A 26,121-nucleotide genomic window follows, 5' to 3' on the forward strand; every position below is an offset into this window, starting at 1 on the left:
CCTTCCAAGAGGATTAATACAACCAGTTTCCCCCCCAAAGAAACCATAGGCAAAACTATAATAAAAAGGTGGGCTATGTCATCTCTTAGTACACTAAATGCTTCATTCTAAAATAATAGGCCTGGATCCTAACTTTTTGGAAGCTCCTATCATTCACAGAGAAAAAAAATAGGATTCCTATAGTCTTAAAGAATCATAACATGCTTCCATCAATGCTAACATTTGTACTATTTTAAGCTGTTGGTTTTTATCTGATCTTACAAAGAAATAAACTGCAAAGAATTCTGAAGTATAGAACCCATTCTCACTCAGTTACGTTTGTGGGACTGGGGGTTAAGCACAACATAACCAAGAATACAAAAATATCACCTTACTCCTAGCCTAATTAATCAGTAGGAGAAACATTGTACATTATTTGCTAATTACATCATATGCTTAAAACCATGGGAGGTAAACACCACCTGCAAAGAATCTTGGCATGGAATGCAACATAACTAAACCTTGACAAAATTAATTCCCTCATATGGATTTCTTCAGCCAAAAATAGTTCCAGCTTTAACTAGCCCTTTTGATGCCAGTGTTGTCTGCAGGCTGGTTTAGGCAAATTTTGATTTTTGTGCTGTGTGGCATTCTATGTAGTGTATTCATGATTCAGTTTGCTTGCTTAATCATCATCATCTTGGTAAATACTTACTTTATGTGTGCAGCACAAGATCAGCCCTGAATGTCACTTAGATTGTAGACAATCCAAGGCAGATTTCAGTTGTGTGAAAATAGTGCATAAACAAACCCTTTTGTTTGTTTCCTTTGGCATATGGCTGATGAAATGCTCTTTTAAAAATTAAACATTTTACATTCTTGTTGAACTTTAGAGAGACAGAATTTGTTGCCCAAGCTGAAATCTGTTGCATATTAACTGTTTTCTTCCTGTTCTGATCATAAGGAGTAATTTTCTTCTTAACATGTTGGAGCAGCAGGGAGATGCCACACTGAAAATAATATAAACCCAAAGCCCTGCTATCTAGCACAACCTCCCTCCCTCAGACTGTTTCCATATCATTGAAAAGCACGTTTGAGTATCTGTTGCACTATTTGTGCCTTGCATGAATAATGTTATAATGTGGAGGTGGTGGTGGAATGCACAAAATAAAGTGACTATGCATTTGTTTAGTCTAAGACTAAGAATTTTTATTTTATTTATTTTATTTTATTTATTTACTACATCTATACATTGCCTTTCTGCCAAAACACATACTATAGACTGATTAAAACACAAATAGATTTGTGATGGTTGGGAAGAGGAAGGGGGGGAAAACATTTGAAGCAGAATCCATGTTGAGTTAAAGAAGCTGCTAAGATCAAAGAGAGTGGTATTTTAAATGATTAGATCAGAGTGAAAGCATTGCTTGAGACACCGATGGATGGATGGATGCATGAATGAATGGTGGAGTAGTCTGGTTTTACATACTTCCTTATCTTTCAGCTTATCCTTCCTGATGCAATGAAGGTGCTCCCAGTTTACATGAACTGTCTCCTGAAAAGCTGTATGCTGATGGGCAAACCAGAGATTCCCACAGATGAAAGAACTTTTCACCGGCAGCTGGTCATGTCCATGGATGTTGCTGGCACCCAACTTCTATTCTATCCACAGCTTCTGCCAATTGTAAGTTACTGATAGAGGAGCATTATGTCTGTGATGTAAACAGCAGGTATCAGGCTTGGCACCAGCATGGAACATCCTTGGGCAATTGCTAAGGCTGTGTTAGAGCCCTATGCCATCACCAGACTGCTGATGCTACTACCATGCTGGGACCGCCACCAGCAGCTGGCCAGCAGTAGGCAGGGGAGCAAAGCTCCAGACTTGCACACGTAAAGTGACCCCATCATTTTATATACAACAGCTCAGCTGAGGCTGGTAACTCAGTCCAGGAGAACAAGCCCAGCCGTCTGCTGGGTGAACAGACTGCCTGCCTGGTAACAGCAGCAACCCAATAGCAAAGATGAGCCAAGTGCCAAGCCCATCCCTTTAGACTTGAGTTGCCAGCACCATCTTTTTTTTAACTTCACCAACCCATGGAGTTTGGGGCAGGGCCAGTGTAAGTAAAATGGTGGCACTGTTGAGTTCATATGCAGAGGCTCAGAAGGTCTACCCAACACTACTGTCTGGCCAGCTGCCCCCCATCCCACCCTCAATTACCACTATGGGCAGACTGTCCGTCCCACCAAGGTGTTGGAGCCTGGGGGTGGGCACTGGTGGCAGCTTGACCAGAGTCACACAAAACAAGGATCTGGATTCAGTAGGTACATTTTCATACATACATAAGGCAATGAGTATACATTTTTCTGCACTTTAACAATGGCATACCCACTTTTGTGCCCAGTATACAGCCTGCCTATTTCTTTACTTGCAATATCTTCATACAGTGCTGGATATGATGGTGCCAGCTGTTGCCACTGTAGTAATACCACCCTTCCCACTGTTGTAGCAGTGGGATGACCTGGGTTAGTCCTCAGCCCAGGGGTTAGGATCATAGGAAGCTGCATTATACCAAGTCAGGCCATTGGTCAGTCTAGCTCTGTATTTTCTATACTGACTGGCAGCAGGTCTCCAGGGTTTCAGACAGGAGTCTTTTCCCCGTCCTACCTTGGGATGCTGAGGACTGAACCTGGAACCTTCTGTATAGAAAGCATGTGCTTTAACCGGTAAGCTACAGCCCTTTCCGACTGGTAATAGAACCACTTGTGAGGTGGCAATGCTGCAACGCTGCGATATGCTGCAGCCACTTCTTTGGTAATCTAAATGTACATGCCCTGGTGCATTAGCTCATATATTCTGAAAAGCCCCCCATAACAAAGGGATTGAATTTATTCAGTCCAGTGTTGCAGGGAGCAGTGAAAGGAGGCTTCAGTTCAATAATCTGTAGGGAGGCAGGCAGACTGAAAATGAAGTTGTGTAATTAAAAATTACTTGGGGAAGGTACATGATAACCAGAACTAAGACTTGGACAACTTTCTATCATTTTGTTCGTGCAGCTACAACATTCTTCATACTACTTACTTGCAATGGACATAAAAAAGGTAAAGTTGTCCCCGCACTTATAGTGCAAGTTGTTTCCGACTCTTAGGGTGCCGTCTTGCGATGTTTACTAGGCAGACTGTATATATGGGGTGGGATTGCCAGTTCCTTCCCTGGCCTTTCTTAACCCCCCAGCGTATGCCGGGTACTCATTTTACTGACCACGGATGGATGGAAGGCTGAGTGGACCTCGACCCCTTTTACCGGAGAGTCGACCTCCTCCTCCTGTTGGAATCGAACTCTGGCCGTGAGCAGAGCTTCGGCTGTGTTACCACCGCTTACCACTCTGCGCCACGGAGGATTTTTACGCAATGGACATACGTACTTACAAAAAAAGGGGGGGAATGAGCTAAACAATCTAACCTCTTCCCTTACAGCACTCTATGGATATAAACAGTGACGTATTCCCCTCTGCGGTTCGCTGCTCAGAAGAACGTCTGTCTGAAGGAGGATTATTCTTATTGGCCAATGGGTTGCACATGTTCTTGTGGCTGGGAGTCAGTGCCCCACCAGAGCTTATCCAGGGGATATTTAATGTCCCTTCCTTTGCACATGTCAGCACAGAGGCTGTAAGTATAGGGTGGTGCATGATATTTTGGGGGAGATGTGTTGAGTGGTTGCCTTGAAATTTAATCTCTACTATTTAAACTTCCATTTAATTTTGGAAGTGTCCACTGATGGTACAGGTTTAAGATCATTATCCTTACGGGTAAAGTGGCTTGAGAATGCAAACACTCTGGGTTCAGAACAGGCACAGGGAACAAACAAACAAAAAGGACTGCAGCTGGGGGACATTCCAGATGTATGAAAATACTCTATCTCAGAAAGGACACCCCCTAGTTAACATTACCCCCCCCCAAACCAGATAAGGTCTGCTCAGCTATGGTGTTGACCAGCTGCCATGGAGCCCACTCAGCAGAGAGCATCGTGCAAGTGCAAATTCTCTAATAGAAGGGAAGCACGCTCCTTTATATAGCTTAAAGGGCTGTGGTACAAATTGCATGTGCATCTGTTCTCTACTCAGTTTTTCTTTGTCCTGTCCCCAGCCCATTCATAGGACTTGAAGGGCCCAACAATCCTCCATGACTCCAGGGACTTATTAAAATCCTCTTTAAAAAGAATTTCACTATTTCTATCGCACAGGAATGTAATGTAAGTTAGCACAACATGGGAGGCAGAAACAAAAAGTGCAAGGTGTCAAATGCAATTAAAAAGCAAAATATCATTTATATAAGGAAAACAGAATTTATGTGGTTTTAAGTTGCAAGTTAGGTTGCCCCAGTTTGTGTGATATGGGTGTTGTGTTGTGCATGTGTTTTAACTGGGTTTTCATGCTACAGAGAACTAAGGTGCAGCTCTTTACAGCTGTGTGCATAGCAGCCTATACCATACTTCTTTGCTTTTTTGTAATATCCAAGTTGCCACTTAATATGGGTGGTTAAGCCAATAAGAGAATGGATTTAAGTCTTTGTCCCAACTGTGGTTCAAGTCTGAATTGTCCCCACCCCAACTACTATTTATCCCAGAAGAAAGCTACCAGTGGTGCCAACTATCAACCATGGAGAAGATCTGGACTGGGAATAAGGGTGGGGCCAAATGTTTTAATCCCCATCCACCCACCCACTGCAGAGTCCAGATCTGGATCAGGGAGTTAGGCTGTGGTTGTGATCTACTCAACAAAACACAAATATACAAGGGGCCATCATGTGCTTTAATGTCATTTCTAGTTTTACCGTAAGCTGCAGCTAAATGTTTTCCTTTCCCAGCATGCCTGTGATGCATGTTTATTCCATTTCCATTCCATTCTATGGCCAAAGGAAATAATCAGGGCTGCTTATAACAACAACAAAAACAATGTCCAAAACAACGAACAATTAAAATAAAAACAAATACAAAGTTTCCAATAATAATATTAATCCAGATCAAAATAACTAAATGCAAATGATTGCTGAGTTAACAGCAGGAAGTAAAAGGAAGGATCCACCCCAAAGGCAGGAAGAAGGCATTGGCTTCAATCCAGAAAACTGAGCTTTCTGGTCTCTTTGTACCCTGCTGAAATGTACTGCTGAGGCTCAGCAGACCCCTAAATGGTGTGGTGCAAGGGCTTGTAGGCGGAGGTGGAGAGAATCAGTGGAAATCTGAGGACTTCTGCTTTTCTTGCACGAGCAGAAGTTTTTATTTTTATGTTCACTCAAGGAGTTCTCTGTATCAAAGTCTCAGTATCCATTAATCCAAGGACTAAGATGAGGATGGACGGATGATAGCAAGCTACTGGCACTAACTGGATATTATTAACCTTTTTTTAAAAGATGGCAAATCCATTCTTTCTCCTTCTTTCACCCTTGGAGAGGCTTTTCTAAATATATGTGTGTGTGATTGAAAGAGATGCACTTGGGCAGAGAGAGAGAGAGAGAGAGAGAGATGTATGTGGGGTTTGTGTGTGTGAGAGGGTAGGTGTGTATCTGTCTGTATATGTGGCGTGTGAAAGGACAGATGTGCTTGGGCAGAGAGAGAGAGGGAGAGATGTGTGTGGCAGTGTGTACATGTGAGAGAGATGTATGTGCTGTCTGTGGTCTGTATGTGTGTGGTGAGTGGGTATAAGAGTGAGATGTGGCCACCTTGTATATTTTCCCGGTACTGGGGAATGCTCTCTATGGCTTTTACACAGCAACAGCATCATTGTGAGTGTGCAACCTCACGGCATGCATGAGGTTATCTGTGGAGGAGCAGGAGGGTGGGGAAGCAGCAATGACTGTACTCTCTCTGATTTTGTGTTATGCCATGTCCCCATGGCAGTCATTTTGTGACTGGCACCCATAGCAACTTCTCAAAATTTGAAATGTGCCCACTGGTCCAAAAAGATTGGCAACCCCAGGTCTAAGGTCAACCTTTGCAGGCCTTCTTCAGTGCCACTGTATGTATAAAATATCCATTATATATTATTAGTGTGTGTTAAATAGTGTTTATTAATCATTTTGCTAAATTGGTAATGCTTATTTTATTTACATTCAGACCAGCACTGAAAAACATGGTCCATCTTTCTGTTTTGGGTCATAGCAGCTGATTTCCCAAGTCCAATGCAATTTGGTCAAGTCTTGGAAACCACTTTGAATCTCCCTCCCACAACATATAAATAGGTCTGCATTTTAGCATGTTAATTAGCATACATTAATTTCCTATATAATTTTATAATGCAGACACTACTTCCCAAAGTGGAAAATCCCTACTCTACAAAACTGAGGTCAATGATTGATCATCTCCAGAGCAAAACACCTTATTCCATGAAGGTAAAAGATTAAACTTCCATTGAAATGCTTCTATTTTAAAAATGCTTTCTGACCTGTGCAGCTTTGACGTATGGATATCATTTTATAGCAAATAAAACTTCTTGCGTTGTGAAGTTTATTGAAAAGTGCAACAGGCTCAATGCACTATTTTCAATTATCTTAATGCCTAAATCACATTTTTTATTTTTAGATCCTGATTGTGAAGCAAAGGGAGCAGGCAGAAATGGCTTTCAAACAATTCCTGGTTGAAGACAAGAGTATTTATGGAGGAGCTTCTTATGTGGATTTCTTGTGTTGTGTTCATAAAGAGATATGTCAGCTGCTCAACTAATAGATGCTTGAATATTAATTCTCTTTGCATTTGTAAAAAGGGACTATTCTTAAGTGACCAAACACCTGGTGCTTTTTAATGCTACCTTTTTGTACAGTTTCTAATGTCATACACCAGTGCCCTTTTTCATAATAATGTAGCTCACCTACGTTTGCGTATCATAGGCAAGCCTGTGCTCAGGTATAACTCCTGTGGGAGAGCATTTATTGTTCTTTAAAAGGAAAAATGTTTCTTATAGCAAGATTTGGAATCCTGGAATCATTCAATGCTTAAAGCATGTGGTTTTCATTTCATAAACTTTAATAAATTGCAAAGCATTATTAAGTTCTGTTACCTTTGATTTTTATTGCCCATTAACAGATCATTTTGTTCTCAGTATGTTTTGGTCTATTAATGGTTTCTTTCATTGAAATACATTTCAGTAACTCTTTTTTGTTTTCACTTTGTGTGCTGTGATGCACTATGGTGACCAAACTATTGAAGATTTGGAGCTTTTTCTGTATGAGGAAAGACTAAAGCAGGTAACCAATGTGGTATCCTCCAGATATTGCTGAATTTCCATCCTCCTTGATCTGTGGCCATGCTGGCTGGGGCTGATGGGAGCTGTCATCCAACAATATCTGAGCACCACATTGGCTATTCTTGCACTAAAGCATTTGTGGTAGGTAAGACAGAGGTGTACAAGACTATGTGGAATATGGAGAAATCTTTTAAAAGAGGGAGAAAGAAGAGTAGAACTCAGAGTCCATCAATGAATGTGTGCAGAACTAGATAGATCCTTCAGTCTGATCCTGAAGGGTTGTTCTTATGCACTTTACTCTTGAAGCTTCTTCCTCTAAAAAACACTTATTATGCCCTACAGCTTTATATAACTTCATTCCCTCTTCATCTACTTACACCCTGTATTGTTATAGCCTAATTGAAAGTCTAGTATTTGATGCAATACAGTAATACCTCAGTTACAGAATCCTCCAGGAAAGACGCTCCTTTAACTAAGGCTTTTTTAACTGTGAAACTGACTAGCTTTGCTTTGCTATGGGTAAACTTCCAAGCCTGTGTCTTTGCTTTGCTAGGGTGAAACTGACAAGCATGTGTGTTTGCTTTGGATTAAAGAGCTCTCTTGCTTTCTTCCAGGGCTGGGGAGGGAAGTATCCAATACGATTCAGAGCAGGAGAAGGAGTGGGCGAGTGCCAGGTAGGCACCCTTTAAAGCCCCTGTTGAAGCTGCCCCCACCATCTATGAGCAGGTGTAGAAACCTGTTTCTGTTCTTTCCATGTTATTTCTACCTCTGGTACCTGTTTCTGTTAAAGAAGCAATGTCTAGGAACGCATCTACTTTAACTGAGGCATTACTGTATATATTTTCTATAAGAAGCCACTGCTGCCGTCATACGGCTCTTGCAAAAGGACCCTGTCAGACCAGACTAAAAAGTCCATGTAGTCCAGCATCCTATTTCCAAAAGTGCCTTGCTAAGTGCCTCTAGGAATTGCATAAGGAGGACATGACAGCAACAGCCCTCCCCTGGTGTTTAGCCCAAGCTTCTGGTATTTGAAAGGATGTGCCTCTGATGAGTTTCTTCAGCTCTTGATAGACCTATCCTTTATGAATGTCTAATGCTTTTAAAAGCCATATAAAATTGTAGAACATAACACTCTTCAAAAGCTGGAAATTACTGCCACTAGAAATAAAATAATACGTTACTCCCATAGTACCTTTAATTTTATCTTCCTTGTTCAACTAAGACAGGTTGTAAATCTGAGTAGCGTTAACTGCTTTAGAAGCATACATTAAACAGTATTTTACTTTCCCAATTTTCTAATTTTAATACAGTGAACTCCATTATACAGAGTGTAATCAGTATTATACAGTAGTGCAAACCAAACCGACCCTACTCCAGAATTTCATTCCCACTCCACTAGGTGGCATCACTACCTACCTAATCAAACCAAAAAGGTTAACCCAAAAAACACATTTTTCTAGGATATTGCATAGACAGTTTCATGACTGAGCTCACTCTTTATTTATAGACTTGCATAAAATGACATAGTTCCATGGAAAAAATGTATTACTATAGGTTGTCAATTGTCTGTCTTTGTGCAATAAGTTCATAGTGAGGCCCACAACACAAGTTTTTTTTTGGTGCACTTCATGTGGCTATTGATGAGTTATATGGTGCCTTTCAGTTCCACCGCACCTGACTCTGGCACAGTGGATCTATAAATGCTTACTCATGAGGCTAGATTGATGTGGATGCTCAGATAATAGAGCATCTGTAAGATTTTTATCTTAAAGTGACTAGAAATTTTGGAGTTGGTGCTTTTAAAATCCTTTTCAATATCAAAAAGTTGAGCACTAGGTTATACGAGGAAGACCATAATTGTTTCCCTCCAATACTAAATTATCAGAGTGGAAACAAAAAGGGGGCAAACACAAAGGTAACAGTTTCCTACATTATACCCTGAAAATGGAAATGGACTGCCTTCAGGTCAATCCCGACTTATGGCTAGGGTTTTCATGGTAAGCGGTATTCAGAGGGGGTTTACCATTGCCTCCCTCCGAGGCTAGTAATCGCCAGCTGGCTAGGGCCTGCTCAGCTTGCCACAGCTTCACAAACCAGCCCCTTCCTTGGCCGCAGCTGCCAGCTGGGGGGCAACTGGGCTCCTTGGGACTATGCAGCTTGTCCACGGCTGCCCAGGTGGCAGGGCACGTAACTCCCGAGCCACTCACTGTGGGGGTGATCTTTAGCTGGCCCTTGACACCCAGAAGACACGAGCAGGGATTTGAACTCAGACTCTGGACTCCCAGCCAGGCTCTCCTACCCACTGTGCTATACCAGCTGTTACATTATATCCTAGGAATAAATATTTCTCAAGGTAAAACATTAAAGCCAGCTCAAGGAGGACCTGTGCTCAGTGGCCTTTAGGACCTAAGGGGCATGGGAGGAGGAAGAACACAGATAAGGGAAGAAGTGGCCTACTGGACTCCTAACAACTTTATAGGAGGGATGGGGCAAAGGCAGCTCTCTAAGCATCCAGTTGCAGCTAACATGACCAATGGTTGGAGAGTAGTAGTGGGGGAAACACGGGCAAGAAAGAAAAAGGCAGTTTTGTTCAGCAACAAGGACCATTTTCAACACACATCATGATTCCATTGGTTGGAATTTCTTTCATACTTTGGTTTTTGTAACACCTGCAGGCATTCCCAAAGGCAGCTGGGAGACATACCAGTCAAGTAATACAATACACTCCCCCTCTAGTATGGCATTTTATTGAAGCCACCATTCCTAGAGTGTTGCAGCAATTATAATTTTCCACAGGTAGCCTGCCATCAGATTGGTACTACTGCCATCTAGCGTCCAAAGGCAAGAATGCACTAGAGTTAAAACCTGGGCCTCGGGCCCCTCCCACTCCAGTACTCATTCTTGCCTTCGTCCGAGGCAGATTGGATTTTGACAGAGCGTAGCTAAGTCTTTATTCCTACCTTCTATTCGACCCTTTTTTACCTTTCACTTTTCCTCCCCTCATTTCCGTTCGGAGAGTGTGCGATTTTTCCCATATTTTTCTATATTTTGTCATTTTTCCTTTATTTCGGACCCTGTCATTTTGGGGGGCTTTCTTTTCGGGTTCCATTACTGAGGATCCTCCAGCAGCGGCTGCTGCTTTTCCATTGGGTGGGGGTTTCCGCGGCTGCGGCCTCCCCCCCTTCCCCCTTTTTTCGTTCAGCCTCGACACAGGGTAGCTTGCGGCTGCGGCTCCCTCGTGGGCTCTCCGCCCGTTCCCGCGCCCCCAGGACAGGTGTACTGTTTTGGACTTAGGCAGTGGTTTACTCGTGGGCTTTCCCGTTCCCGCGCCCCAGGACAAGGTTTTGTTCTTTCCTGGCCAGAAGCCCGCTGCGGGGGTTCGTTTTCCCGCCGCCTCCGATCTCACCATTTTATTTTCATTTTACCAATTTTCCTCTGAGGCTCAGCCAATTTCTCCCCACGGAGGCATCTTTTGGGGCCCTACCCGGCCCGGCTGCTTCACCAACCCTGTTGGGGCTTTATTTAGGCTCCCCGATATCGCGGCCGCCATTTTACGGCCTATACGGCAGCGTCTCGTCCTGGCTGCTTCTACAGCCCTATTAGGGCTTTATTTAGGCTCCCTGATATTGCGGCCGCCATTTTGTTTTTTCTTTTTTGACTTTTTCTCCCTGAGGCTTAGGCAATTCCGTCCTAAATTTCTGCATGTGGGTCCTGTTTATTTAGAACTACCTGTGGGCATGCGATACCACACCTTCCCCATTGTGTGTATCCCTTTATGTGCACTTGTTTGACGTACGCTCCATCCTCTGGTGGCACCTTAGTTTTGTCAGTGCACCTTGGCGGTACCGCACCTTCCCCATTGTGTGCGTGTATCTAGCCCTGGCCACGCTGCGCTTTTTAAAAGCACCTTTTTTCCTGGCAGTGTACTTAGCGGTCTCGCACCTTCCCCATTGTGTGCATGCACTTAGCTTGTGGCCAATACTGCTTCTCGACTCCCCTCTTACTCTTGGAGTCCTGATTGCTTAAGAGGGTTATTAGTACTTTATTGGTGGGCGTACACCCACTTATTTTTGGATGCCATAGTGAACCTTGTTGCATTCCTCTTGGCACTTTACCTCCAGGCTGTATTCTACTCTATACTATTTCTTGCTCAGCTCTGTCACTGCACCTTCCCCATTGTGTGCGTGATCCAGACTTGACATGGCGGACTCTAACCCAGAGGTGGCTCTACCTCAGGAACGGGTCGTCAGAACAACGCCCCATCCCAACGCCAACAAGCTAAACATAAGCATGCTAAAGCTTTAGCAAAGACTAAACACCTGTCTGGCCACGGGGCAGCTAAGAGGGCACGCTATGTCTCACCTCCTCTCCCGGAGAAACCTCACCATGCAGCGGTTCCTGCGCTTTTCCAGTCTCCTTCTGAGTCTTCAGAGGATGAGTTTGCAGGATTCCCCAGCCAGACTCCTCAGTCTCCTCCTGTGCAGTCTCACATTTCTCCACAGGAACAGGCTCTACCCTTTCCCACCCCTCCAGGGATACAGTTGACTCCAGATTTCCTGCTCCAACTACGAGAGCTGCTTGGGTGCCTATCCCAACCTCAGCCTGCTCTACAACTATCTTCTCAGCCCGGAGTCTCGCGGCAGTCCAGCTCTGCGAGACAACCTGGCTGCAATGATGATGCCCCGCTACCCTCACCTAACCCATCTGATGTGGTCAGGGCCAGATTGGGTGTAGAGCCCTCACAGATGGATGACTACTTGAACTTCTTCCAGACCGACCCTGACGAATGGAGTGGGGAATCTGACCCAGATGAGGAGGTCTCTTACTGCCTCTTTGACCCGGCGGATTTCACACCTCTGTCGCGCAGAGTAATGGATACCCTCGGCATTCAACCAGAACAATCTCAACCGGTTGTCCCTCCTGTCAAGGGTGCCAGAGTTCTCAAGTCCCCCAGATCAGTGCAGCACTTCATTCCTGTGCCAGACCCCATTAACAAGATGGCCAGAGAAGAATGGGCCCGTCCTCTCCACCCGCGCCGCTCCTCTTCCTTGGCCAACAAGCTGTACTCCCTCGCCCCGGAATTCATGTCTTTCCTGAACGTCCCGGGGGTGGACCAACCTATCTCCAATCTTGTATCTCGGTCTCTCCTCCCGAATGAGGGAGAATCACAGCTCAAGGATCCATATGAGAGGCGGCTTGACTTTGTCTTCCAAAAGATCCATGAGGCATCCGCTTATTCCATCCGGGCCTCTGCTACCGCCTCTATCTTCTCACGGGTATCTATGATGTGGCTAGATGACCTTCTAGACGATCCGAACCCGGATCCCGCCAAACTACGGAAAGGTCTCCTCAAGGTACACAAGGCGGCTGCATTTGTGGCTGACGCCACGTTAGACGCGACCCACCATGGTGCACGAGCCCTTGCGGCTGAAATTGTAGCTCGTCAAACCCTATGGCTCCAACATTGGGACGCCGATTCAACCGCCAGAACCAACTTATCCTTAGCTCCATACTTGGGTTCTATGCTCTTTGGCGAGGACGCACTTAAGGCGGTCCTTGTCGACCCCAAGGACAATCGAAAGCCTGCCCTAGCAACAGCCAGAAGAGACGACCGCAGGACTTTTCGGCGGTTTACTCCTTACCGCACCTTCCAGCCCTTTCAGAGAGGACGACCTGGTGGACGAGGACGGGATACCAGGTTTACAGATTTCCGTTCCTCCAAGGCACCCTGGTCCAGACAACGCTTCCAGTTCAGGGGCCAATACCAAGGCAGGCAAGCCTCTTCAGCCTCTTATGGCAGAGGAACCCGTCAGCACAGGCAGTTCTGACTCCATCCCCATCGGAGGCAGACTCTCCTTCTTCTCCAGCTCCTGGCTCATCCTGACACACATCTCTTGGGTCAGGCTCATCTTCACACAGGGGTACAATATAGAATTTTGGCGGACCCCCCCGGACAGATTTTGCATCTCCCCCGTCTCCAAGGCACGCAGGACGGCTATGCAAGACGCCCTATGACATCTGCTAGATATAGCCGCTATAGAGCCTGTACCCCCATCTGAAAGGCTACAAGGCGTGTACTCTGTCCTCTTCATGGTCCCCAAGCGCAATTCCTCATGGAGGGCGGTCCTAGACGTCAAGTACCGCTACTTCAAGATGGAGTCTCTGACGTCTATTGTGGAAGCTCTACAACAAGGGGATTTCCTCGTATGCATCGACCTGAAGGACGCTTACTTACACATTCCGATTTGCCAGGGTCACAGACGGTTCCTGAGATTCGCACTAGGCAACCACCACTTCCAATACTGTGCTTTGCCATTTGGCCTCTCCTCAGCTCCCCGAGTTTTCACCAAGGTGATGGCCTCCATGGTGGCATCTCTTCGCCTACAGGGGGTTCACATTTATGCCTATCTCGATGACCTCCTCCTCCGGGCATGCTCACTGGACTTGGCCAACAGACAGCTCCAGTTCACCCTAGCGGCCCTAGACTCTCATGGCTGGCTGATCAATGCCGAAAAGAGTCATCTGCAGCCAACCCAGCGACTCCAGCACCTATGGGCAATACTGGACACGTCTCTAGCCATGTTTTTTCTGTCCCCAGACCATATTGCCTCCATCACAGCCATGGCAACCTTACTGATACATCGTTCAAGGGCAGATGTCATGCTCCTGGCGCAGTTCCTCGGGTCCATGATTTCCTCAATCCACATAGTCCCGTGGGCTCGACATCATTCGAGACCTTTACAATGGGCTCTCCTACCCTTTCAGGCGGACATTACCAAGTCTAACCATCGTGTGATTCCACTGGACCCATCGTTGAAGGACTCATTCCACTGGTGGGTATCGACAAAATACCTCAACAAGGGGACACCATTTCGGGACCCAGCCAGAGTCCTAATCACCACAGATGCCAGTCTGTCCGGCTGGGGAGCCCATTGCAACTCCACCTTCCTCCAAGGCATGTGGTCCACCCAGGACCAAAGTCACAACATAAACTGGCTGGAGCTCAGAGCTGCTCATCTGGCCCTTTGGCACTTCCAGCCACTGTTCTCTCTACAACATGTCCTTATCCGGACGGACAATGTTTGCGTGAAATCTCATATCAACAGACAGGGGGGCACCAGGTCCAGGGCTCTGCAGGAGGAGGCGACACGAATCTTCGACTGGGCCGAGAACCATCTCTTGTCGTTACGAGCAGAACATCTCAGCGGGGCTCTAAACGTGACCGCCGATGGGCTCAGCAGGCAACAGGTCAACCCGGGAGAATGGAAGCTTCATCCGGCTGTGTTCAGCCTCCTTCAGCGGCAGTTCGGCTCCCTCTTGGTGGACCTCTTTGCTTCCAGCCACAACTGCCAGCTGCCTCGTTACTTCTCGAGGTACCTAGAGCCAACGGCGGAAGCAGTGGATGCGCTGACGACACCATGGCCAGACGGGCTCCTGTATGCCTTCCCTCCGATATCTCTCCTGGGCAGGACGTTGACAAAACTCCGACACGAACGGACACGGATCCTCCTGATAGCACCATACTGGCCTCGCAGACCTTGGTTCTCGGACCTTCTCTCGATGTCAGTTGCGGACCCCTGGACCCTTCTAGTCAGGCCGGATCTTCTCTCCCAAGGACCAGTTTGGCATCCAGACCCGAACTGGCTGAGCCTGACGGCCTGGCTTTTGAATGGATGCAGTTGAATACTGCCGGACTTTCTCAGGGGGTGATAGACACTATCTTAGCATTGCGACGACCGTCAACTACTCGCATCTATCAGAGTACTTGGCGTGCCTTTTCCAACTGGTGCACTTCTAAGGGTTTTCCGGCACCTCAAGCCACTGTACAGCACGTTCTACAGTTCCTATACAGAGGCCTGACATTGGGACTCCGACTGAACACTCTGCGTCGACAAGCCTCCACCATCTCTTCAATTCTGTCCGTTTCCTCATCGGCCGCCCCCTTGGGCGCTCACCCACTCATCAAATGCTTCTTAAGAGGGGCTGCCCGCCTCTCTCCAGCTGTACGCCACCACTTTCCCTCCTGGAACCTCTCCAAGGTCTTGCAAGCCTTACAGTGCCCTCCTTTTGAGCCTCTTGCTTCAGTGCCTCTCAGACTGTTGTCCTTCAAAGTCCTTTTCCTCGTTGCTATTACTTCTGCGAGGCGGATCTCGGAGCTACAGGCCTTGTCATCAGCCCGTCACCTCTGCGTATTCCATAAGGACTCAGTAGTCCTGAGGCTGGACCCATCCTTCTGCCCTAAGGTCAACTCAGTCTTCCACTGTAGCCAGGACATTGTGCTCCTATCATTCTGCCCAAAGCCGGTCCATCCCCTCGAAAAGGCCTGGCATTCGCTGGATGTTAGGAGAGCGCTCAAAGTTTACCTCTCTCGCACCCAAGACATCAGGCAGACAGACGCATTACTTGTATCCTTTCATCCTAGGTCTTTGGGAAAAAAGGTTTCCAAATCCACTTTGTCCTGTTGGCTCTGAGCCCGTATTTCTCTCGCATATCAGTCTCTTAATTTGCCAGTGCCGTCTAACATCACGGCTCATTCCACCAGGTCAGCTGCCGCTACGGCAGCTTTTCTAACTAATGCACCTCTTACTGACATATGCAGGGCAACGGTATGGGCTACCCCTAACTCCTTTGTGAAGCATTATAAGATTGATCGCTATGCTTCGGCTGATGCCTCCTTCGGGAGACGTGTCCTGCAACATGTCCTGATTTGTAAATTCCTAAGAATCCCTCCCTATTAGGGGGCTGCGTTGGTACATCCCAATCTGATGGCAGGCTACCTGTGGAAAATGGTCCATTGGACTCACCTGAAGGGTGATTTTCACAGGTACGCCTGCCATCACGTCCCTCCCTTGTGGGGGATTTCTGGGAAATTTGTTCCTTTTTTGTATATTGTATAAGCTATAGGCTTAATGCTCTGTCTGGTTCTCTCTTAGTTAAAATCTGTACTTTAGGTTGCAAGTTCTATGTTTCCTGTTCCGGTTTTCTTTTTCTGTTTTTCTTGCTGCTGGGGCCTTTGGCCTCTGGTTCCTTTCAGATATACCACTTCAGACTCGTCACAATGAAGACTGGAGTGGGAGGGGCCCGAGGCCCAGGTTTTAACTCTAGTGCATTCTTGCCTTTGGACGCTAGATGGCAGTAGTACCAATCTGATGGCAGGCGTACCTGTGAAAATCACCCTTCAGGTGAGTCCAATGGACCATTCTTATGTCATACACTGAGTTATTTAGCCACATGGGTTGACTACAGCTATTGCTAGCACCGTGTTTTCTAATAATCAGAATGTATTTTAGCAGGACCTCCAAAGATTCTCCAAAGTGTTATTTAAACACAATATGAGCATGATGGTTATTCCATAAACCCAATGCTATCACATTTTGAACTCTTATTTCTAACCTGTGGCCTAGAATATTAAGCGGTATGGAGGTGGATGAGGAATGAGCCTAGAAGCCAGAAGGTTTATGACAGTGCTTAGAGGCCACACCAAATTGCTCTTAAGTTGCAGGCTGACCACTGCATTATATGTGCACTCTCTTCTGAATTACTTTAGAAGCTTTATGTTAATCTGCCCTATACACTGCTTGGTTCTAAAACAAAGTCCTCATTACTAATATGGAAAAATAAAGCTTATTTGGATTGCTGTGCAGCCCAAATTATTAAGCATGTTCTGAACAAAATGTGCTCTAAATATTATTAGCATGTAAAGCTGCTATCTTAAAGCTGGTAAAAAAAACTGGGTGATGAACCATCAGATGTGGCATACACTTCTCCCAAAGAGGGAGGGGCACCAGTGATATAGCACTTGCCCTGCCAGAAGCTCTCCAGTATCCCTACAGAAAGCATAGCTGTGCTGCTGGCAATGGACTGAAGGGGGGGGGTGAGGAGAAGAGAGCATTCTATCCAATAGGCACATTGGATCCAAAAGGTGCCTAGACCTGCCCAAGGATTAGGTGTGAAATTACACCAATCCTGGAGCTAGAATAGTTAATTTCCTGCCAATTGGGGGGGGGGTTAAAAGGAATAGGGGAGGGGAGAAAAGGCTGCTTCTTACAACCCCGGACCTTCCACAGTAAGCAGGCAGAATTTTAGATGTGGTGGAGCAACTGCCATGGAACCCTCCTCCACCCCCAGCATTGTTCTGTACATGAGGAACTAATATTTCAGAGTATCAGGGTTTCAAATAGCCCAGTTTAGCCATAATGTTTTAACAAGGGCAGAACAGGGAATATGAAGCAATAAATTTACTCTTCTCAATTATCATTTACTGTTGCTATCATCATCATCATCATCAATACAGTCAATTAATGTAAAAACAGTAATGAAGAGTTCATATGGTAAAGCTAGATTTTAAACATTTCAAGCTACAAGTAAAAACCGACAATCAAGAACCTGTTTATGAAAAGATTACTCCTTCTAAATGTAAATAAAGGCAAACATCCAATACAATAATTGTATTTTTATAAAAAACAGTAAATATAAATGCCATTGTTTTCACTTAAAAGTCATTTTTAAAAGCTGGTTTTCAGGAACCAAAGTACAAGAGATTTTGAGCTAAAGTTCAGTCCTTAGAGCATCCTTGTCAAGAATCCTCCAGACTAGAGGAAATCAAATTTGACCAGATGTCATTCCATTAACAATCATTAATGTAAGTTTTCTTTAAAAAAAAAAAAAAAGTCAAATTATCTTGGAGGCTTTTCAACTAACCTCTTGCCTAGTGAAATGACTTCAATTAGCACAAAGGGATTTCCACCCGTCCCTCCGCATATACCCTGAGCTGTCTCCAAATCTGCTCTGGAAGCTTGGGGAAACCCCAGAACAGATTCAGGAGATATGTGGGGGGGGGGAGAGAGGGGGAAAATCCCCTCGCACTAGTTGAAATCGTTCTGCTAGTCCAAGAGGTTAGCTGAATACTGCCTAGTTTGCCATTTTCCTTCTGTTACTTAAATGGAACACAGCATCTGGGTGCAATAAAAGAATGTGTTTGTCTTTACAGGCAGTATTCTAGAATTAATTTCCTATCATCATTTGGGTATTCTCCATACTTACAGCACAATCCAGCCAGGCACCTTTTCTTAAGTTCCAATGGTTTCAACAGGAAATTCAGCATTCCTGAATTTCTCTCAATAAATCAATGGTGTTTCAGTTTGGATAGTCCATACTCTTAAGGGTATTGAGCCTTCTCCAAGTAGAAGTCTAAACTTCAGTTTTTTATCCAATATGCTAAATCATCATAGGTAATAAGATTTTAACTTTTTTAAAAAATGGCACCCATCAGTACCACTATTTGCATTATTCCCTGATCACACACAAGAGGGAATATGAAGAGGAACATGCAATTGCAACCCACTATATGTACTGTTATACAGACATGAGGTATCAAGAGAATACTGATAATAGCTTTTCTGTGCTTTCTATGCATCATTAGTCTGAAGGTCAGCCACCTTTAAAAAGAAATATGACACAAGTTGTGAAATGAATTAAACGCCAAATATGATAATAGCTTCTGTTATCATCAACACCTAATTTCTATTATTGCAATGGAAACCAGAGTTGCATTTTATTAGCCTGAGATGAAATAGTGTCTAGAGGGCGAGAGGGGAATTTTGTTCACTGTCTATGACCGAAGATCAGTTTTGAAAACAGGAACATATGGAGCAGATGAAACCTCCTGAAACCACAACTGAAACCATCATGAGGTGATTCTGCTTTGATTTTAGTCTTTGTGAATGAGATGTGTCATAAGTGTGTTATGCTGCTCATCAAGGAAGCTGATGTGCCATATGTGGACTGGCTCAAGCAGCATGTAGAAAACAAAATACAACTGGTACTAAAGCTCTGGACTGAGCTGCTAATAAGTATAACCGGAGCAGAAGACAGACTTTAAACAAAGGAAAAGCAGTGATATTAAGGCAGGGATGTGTTCAACGAGGAGGAAAGCCTCCCCGGTGGGTACCTCCCCGTCCTCCCCGGAACCCACCCCTCTCCCCACGGAAATTAGTTCGATTTCTTTCTCTGCCCCTTTCTCCTCGGCCAGCTGAAGTCCCGCCTCTTCCTCCACCCCTTGGTGCGCCACCTCCTCGGTCTTTTGGCGGTGGCGATTTAGGTCTGAGTCTCTCGATCTCTTCTGTACAACCAGTTAGGGGAGAATTTGGAACTGCAAAGTAGGACGTATATGTTTCTGCATTGAAGTTACTGTTTGTGAGTGTGGGTCCCACAGTTAGCCAGCCTAAGAGAAAAAAAAAAGTAGCAAGAGCTGAGAGATGTACACAAAGTTCTTCGCTTTGGTCACTACCAGACTGGATCACTGTAGTAATATGTAAGCTTACAAGTATAGATATTGTAGAAATTGAAGCCAACAATTGTTACAAAATAAGAAGTACTAGACATGGCAATAAGGTGCCAAAAGCAGAATCTGAACTCCTATTATTTAAGTGCTTCTGTGGAGATTCATAGACAAAGGTCAGATTAACTGCTCTGGGGCAAGAGAAGAGAAGCAGGCAAATATACCACAGCTGTTGCAGAAAAAACATCTGGAATTAACTATTATCTCTCTTTCTTGACCATGTTATAAACTAATTGGCCAGTAGTCTTATACTTTCTTTCATTTGTTTTTTGTATCCTTTTGTGTGTGCTACTTTAAAAGCAAGCCTTCAAGAGCTAGGAATTTATTACTGTTTGAGAATGCCTGATCCGTGACTATAGGGCAACCTATAAATCTAATGCTGTAGAGACAACACTTTCCACAATGCTTTCACAGCACAAAAAATTAAGATGATGTATGATCAAATCATTATTTGTACATGCTTCTCTTCAGAAAACTTTCTTCACCTTTGGGATACTCAGCTAGCATTGGGAATATCCTCTACTTAGCACTTAAGTGGATACATTTTGCACATAAAAGTTGCATGATCTCTTTTTCTAAAGGAAATTCAATTTTGGCTCAGATCAAAACAACAACAGTAGCTCTGGTTAACAGCCCCTCTCCCTCTCATTTTACCACTACTTATTTAACTGGGAAATATCTCAGCAAATAAAGGCTAAAGATATGGAGCCCCAACCTATGTGCCAGTGCAACACGACAAACCATGATACTCTATTGATATCAATAGATATAGGCATTTACTCTGGTGCAAATATTTAGGATCAGAATAAGAGTATAAGGACTAACAAGTTCTCTTGTGGGATAACATATTTCTCTCAAACTCAATGAACCAAATAATTGGAATGGACCAGAATACTGTCAAGTCAAACTCCCCTCTGCGCAAAGACAGAATACACCACACCTCAACTCGTCCGAGATCAATCCAGCTAAACAGTGAAATTGGTAGAATATTTCAATCTTGTTGAACACTGTTCTCTCTCTGACCTTAAGCTTGCCATAATAATAAAAAAAAAATCAAAAGGCAGTCAGAATGAGAACAATGAGATATTCCTTCATTCATAACAGGGATTACTTAGCATTTATGCTTTGAGGATCCCAGCGCAAATAATTCATGTCTCACCCTCCAGATAGCAGAAATTAGTTTCTTGCATTCTTCTCATCCTTAGTTCCCCCACCTGAATGCTTAATATCCAAATATATATATGTCCCCATCATGTTCTCAGTCTACGTTATCAAAAAAGTAGACTATTGTCTATGAAAGCTCATGCCCTAATGAATCAGTTCGTCTAAGGAGTCAAAGTAGATTTTGAATTTGGCTACAACAGATTAACATAACTATTTCCATAAGATTTTCTCTATTACACAATAAACACTATTAATCTTATAAAAGATTGCCTCTTCTGCAAAAACTTTGAAATAATTATTAAATAGAAAACTAGATCCACACTAACCTGGTCGGATTGTACTGTCCCGTCCAAAGAGGTGAAGCCGTTTTCTTCCAAGACAAAAATGTTCAATGATGTGAAATATTTCCACAGGTTTCTCTATGTTGCCAATTTCAGGCTCTTCCGTGATAATTAAGTCTATGTCAACATTAGCATGGATAAAGTCCCCATCTTTACTACGGCGGACTGTTCCTTTAATGCCCATAAGGCAGTGTTCCTAGACAGAACAGAATAAAACCAAACCAAAAATTTTGGGAAGCATCTCAGACACACACAAGAAAATCCCAAGCCCTGCCACAGCAGCATGTCACATATGTGAAGTGAATATGAGAGACAGAACACAGCATCCTCTTCTTTTGAAGATTCAGTTAATAAACTAGCCAGAGAAAAATGTAATAAACAGAGTTCTATAGACTTTCTTAGCCACATGTATCAATAAAGAAATTAAGCAGCAGCAAAACAATTAAAATCCTTTTCTAAAGTATGCAACCAAGTTCCCAGAAAGCATTTCTAAACTGAAGGTGATTGCTATAAAATCAGTTTCACTACATTCCAAGGTAGGCAACAAAAGACTGTTATGAGTAATAAGGTTACACCTTCCCCACATTATGAAAGAAAAAGAGAAGACTGAAGAGATAAGATAGCACTCTTCAAGTATTTGAAAGGCTGTCACACAGAGGAAGGCTAGCATCTCTTTTTGATCATCCCAGAGCGCAGGACACAGAATAACGGGCTCAAGTTACAGGAAGTCAGACTTCAGCCGAACATCAGGAAAAACTTCCTGTTTGATCAGTATAACAATGGGAGGTGGTGGGCTTTCCAACACTGGAGACATTCAAGAGGCAGCTGGATAGTCACCTGTCCGGCGTGCTTTAAGTTGGATTCCTACACTGAGCAGGGGGTTGGACTCAATAGCCTTATAGGCCCCTTCCAACTCTACTCTTCTATGGTTCTATGATCAAGAAAGGTAAAGAAGCACACTTTATAAACTCACATAAAGCTGCCTCCTTTCCCAGCCCTTCATAGCACTACTCAGTAACCAGAGCAGGACCTTTCTCCCCACTACCACAGCCCTGCCCTTTCCAGCCCAAACCAATTCACAGAGAGCAGTGATGGCTTATGCTTTGGGCACTGACTGGTGCTGGAGACAGGAGAGAGGTGCAACACACACACAGATTGCATTAGTTTTATATAGGCCCTATTGGCTGAAGAACAGAGTAAAAAATATCTAAAACTGGCACAAGAATGGTACATGATGAGAAACGGATGAGGTAGGTGCAGTGATGAGAACTGCAGAGATGGACAAACTGAAGAGGAAGCAGCAGCAGCAATACTCCCTCCCCAGCTCTGAGCTCAGGTGGAAGGTTGGGGTTAGGGAGCTTCCATATGATCCTGCGTATTTCTCAAGCATAGCGCGACACATACAATTTCCTGAGCTTTGGGGTGGGGATATTCCCATACCTCCAAAGTTATGTGTGACATCCCACTGGAGCAAGCTGAAGTTTAGGTTGTCTACCAAATAAGCTGACCCTCCATGGCGCAGAGTGGTAAGAGGTGGTAACGCAGCCAAAGCTCTGCTCACGGCCGGAGTTCGATTCCAACAGAAGGAGGAAGTCGAATCTCCGGTAAAAGGGGTCGAGGTCCACTCAGCCTTCCATCCATCCGTGGTCGGTAAAATGAGTACCCGGCATACGCTGGGGGGTAAAGAAAGGCCAGGGACGGAACTGGCAATCCCACCCCATATATATGGTCTGCCTAGTAAACGTCGCAAGACGTCACCCTAAGAGTCGGAAATGACTCGCACTATAAGTGCAGGGTCACTTTTTTTTTTTTTTAACCAAATAAGCCAAACTGTGGGGCTACTCAAATTCGCTCCTCTTTGATTAAACCCTAGCCTCTTAAGCCTTAGGCTGTGGATTTTGTTGACATGGTTGTGATGTTCCTATATTAATGTATATATGGTAAGTGTTGGCTGTTTAGAAGATACATGGTAAGTGGAGTGAAAGAGGAGGGGGAGTGAATGGGCAGTAGAATGCTAGATGATTGGCTGGGTGTTTAAAATGGCTGAACGTATAAAAGGAAGAGTGAGAGTGGAATCTGGGGGGAGAAGAGAAAGAGTGGGTTGCTTGGTGGGGTTTGAGAGAGTTGTTTGCCAGGAGAGAGTGGAGAAGGAGGGGGGTGGAGTTCGGATTAGTATTGAGTAAAACCATATGCTTATGTGTCTTAAGAAGAAATCTTGTTAATCTTATTAGCTTTGTTATCTTTAATAAATACTTAATTTGGTTTACCAAAGGCCTGATCCTTGGCTGGGGTTTCACAGACCAGAAGGGAGGGTAAGGTAATGACCAAGGCTGAAGGGAAACTGTAACAAATGGTGGCAGCGGTGAAGAGAATAACAATACCAGTATTCAGAGTCTCTGGGAATACTAGTATTAGGACGTGACTGGTGGTTGCCTAGCAGGGGGATCTGTTGAGATCTGTGCTAGAGCGGGGAGAGAAAAAATAAAATAAAGGACAGTCCGGACTGGTGGAGTCCCTGGTGGTGCCTAGTGACAGGCAGTAGCCACGCGCAGGTAGGAACCTGACAGGGAGAGCCAGGGAAGGGCGTCACAATGGTCTGTATCATTTTTGTGTTTTATGCAGCAGTGACCTGTTTGTATTTCCTGTTCTATAATTCTCTAAGAATGTCATCATGGTGTTGGCCTCATTTCAATGGAAACATGGAGAAGGAGGAGGAGCAAAGCAGGGATGTGGCCTCCAACCTATGTCTGTGAGCAATACTGAGATCCTCTCCTACCTGGCAAAGCAGTAAGGACAAAGAGGGACAGTAAAGGGAAAAGGGGCAATTTAAAACAGAAGAGGTCTGAAAGATTGGGAAGGAACACTGGTGGTTTGTTGTTGTTTTAGTTTTAACCAGGAAAAAAAGTGAGCTGGGTACAACACGGAAGCTAACATCAAAAAGTTAACACCGGTACAACAGAGACTTTCCAACTCCCTTCCAGCTGTATTCAAACCTCTTATTTGGTTAAAACCAACACTTTCCCTCTCTCATGTTTCTCCAACCTCCTTTACTCAAACTTCTCCTGTTGTTTTAAATGGGTTACATATGTCAAGGAGGATGCAGACCAGGGGGGAGAGGAGGCAGGGAAACGGGTGGTCTGTGTGCAAGGGGGAGCTGAGAGACAGAGGGAGGAGGGAAGAAAAAGGGGAGAAGGTGAAACCGGGATACAAAGGAGTGTTGGAAAAAAGGAGGATGTAGGAGACATGGAAATGGGGGCTAAGATGAAAATGGGGTACAAAAGGGGCTGAAGAATAGTAGTTGCTTCATAATTGGACAGGAGGTGAAAGGGGTGCTTAGCAGTTGCAATGCGTGGAAGGAGGAAGATGCAGGAAGTTACCATGTGGGTGGTCTGTGCAAGGGGGCGGGGTTGTAGAAAAGGAGGGAGAGGAAGAGCCATGGACATGAGGGTGAAGAACAGAAGAGGCTTCAGAAATAGAGTTGGGAAGGTGAAAAGGGAGCTTAATAGTTGCACAGGGTGGGAAGCGGAAACTCTAGAAGGTTATTATGGGGGGATTGACAAGCAGAGAAAGCAGGGGCACAGCCCCAGTAGTAGATATCTGCAACTCACAGTTAGATGGAAATAATGAATTTTCAATTTAAACAGTGTCTCATTTATCTTGACCCATCCCAGTCTGGGTTCAGGCCTGGTTATGGGACTGAATCAGCCTTGGTCGCCCTGATGAATTACCTTTATCAGGAGAAGGACAGGGTGAGACCCTGTTATTCTTACTTGGATCTCTTGGCAGCATTTGATACCATTGACCATGGTATCCTTCTCAGCTGACTTGGTGAGATGGGTATTGGAGGCACTTTTTTACAGTGGTTCTGATCCTATCTCCAGGGTCATTTTCAGATAACAGCATTGGGTGACTGTGTTTCAGTCCCCTGGCAGTTGTACTGTGGGGTGCTGCAGGGTACCATCTTGTCCCCTATGCTGTTTAACATCTATATGAAGCCCTATATGAAGCCATCAGGAGATTTGGGGCAAGGTGTCAGCAGTACGCTGATGATACCCAGCTCTATTTCTCTAACATCTGAATCAGGAGAGGCCGTGAAAGCCCTGGACTGCTGCCTGGACTCGGTGGTGGCTGGATGAAGGCCAATAAACTGAGTCTGAATCCTAGCAAGAAGGAGACACTGTGGGATGGTGGTTCCCAAGTTTGGATAATTGGTCAGCTGCCTGTTTTGGATGGGGTTGTACTCTCCCTGAAAGAGCAGGACTGTAGTCTGGGGGTGCTCCTTGATTGATCTTTGTCGCTAGAGACCCAGGTGACCTCAGTGGCTTGGAGTGCCTTTTACCAGCTGGTAAGACAGCTGTGGCCATTTCTGGACTGGGATAGCCTGACCACTGTTGTCCATGCACTGGTAACCTCCAGGCTGGGTTACTGTAATGTGCTCTATGTGGGGCTACCATTGAGGTTGGTCTGGAAGATGCAGCTGGTGTAAAATGCGGCAGTGAGACTGCTCACTGGGGCAGGATATCGCCAACATGTCACCCCGCTGCTGAAAGAATTGCACTGGCTACCTATTAGCTGCTGGGCCAAGTTCAAGGTTCTAGTTTTGGTGTACAAAGCCCTATACAGCTTGGGACCAGGATACCCAAAAGATTGTCTTATCCCTTATATACCCAGTTGATCACTGCATTCTGCAGGTGAGGGCCTCCTGCAGATACCATCTTATCAGAAGGTCCGTTCTGCACAACTTAGGAAACGGACCTTTAGTGTGGCGGCACCTACCCTTTGGAATTCCCTCCCCTTAAATATTAGACAGGCACCATCTCTGTTATCTTTTCGGCACCTACTGAAGACCTTCCTTTTTCAACAAGCCTTTTAAGTTGAGACCTTATCCCAGTCTGTGTTGGAATTGCTTTTTAATATGTTTTTAAACCTCTTCTTTTTTTTTTTTTTTAAAAAAGCTTTAAAAATGTTTTAAAAGATGTTTTGTTTTAATATATTTTAAAGTCTGTTTTTATGATGTTTTAAAGTGTTTTTAGTGCTTTTGTTTGCCGCTCTGGGCTCCTAC

General features: G+C 44.7%; 2 protein-coding genes across 4 annotated transcripts in view; one reads left to right on the top strand and one right to left on the bottom strand.

Annotated features, from left to right (window-relative positions):
• The window catches only part of SEC24D (SEC24 homolog D, COPII coat complex component), a 78,027-nt gene extending 71,009 nt beyond the window's left edge, over positions 1-7,018 (top strand). For all 3 annotated transcript variants that reach the window (XM_061585267.1, XM_061585265.1, XM_061585266.1), the window contains exons 20-23: positions 1,484-1,663; positions 3,454-3,645; positions 6,274-6,363; positions 6,554-7,018. In XM_061585267.1, coding sequence (XP_061441251.1) covers positions 1,484-1,663; positions 3,454-3,645; positions 6,274-6,363; positions 6,554-6,694 — 603 coding nt within the window. In that variant the 3' untranslated portion in view covers positions 6,695-7,018. The remainder of the gene's footprint in view (positions 1-1,483; positions 1,664-3,453; positions 3,646-6,273; positions 6,364-6,553) is intronic.
• Positions 7,019-17,871: 10,853 nt separating this feature from the next.
• METTL14 (methyltransferase 14, N6-adenosine-methyltransferase subunit) overlaps positions 17,872-26,121 on the bottom strand; it is a 31,713-nt gene continuing 23,463 nt past the window's right edge. Inside the window, exons 10-11 of the mRNA XM_061585268.1 lie at positions 21,045-21,255; positions 17,872-19,437 (exon numbers count right to left, since the gene is read on the bottom strand). Coding sequence (XP_061441252.1) covers positions 19,133-19,437; positions 21,045-21,255 — 516 coding nt within the window. The 3' untranslated portion in view covers positions 17,872-19,132. The remainder of the gene's footprint in view (positions 19,438-21,044; positions 21,256-26,121) is intronic.

This window comes from Rhineura floridana, chromosome 9, assembly GCF_030035675.1.
Source record: "Rhineura floridana isolate rRhiFlo1 chromosome 9, rRhiFlo1.hap2, whole genome shotgun sequence".
In the NCBI taxonomy this organism is placed as follows: Eukaryota; Metazoa; Chordata; class Lepidosauria; order Squamata; family Rhineuridae; genus Rhineura; species Rhineura floridana.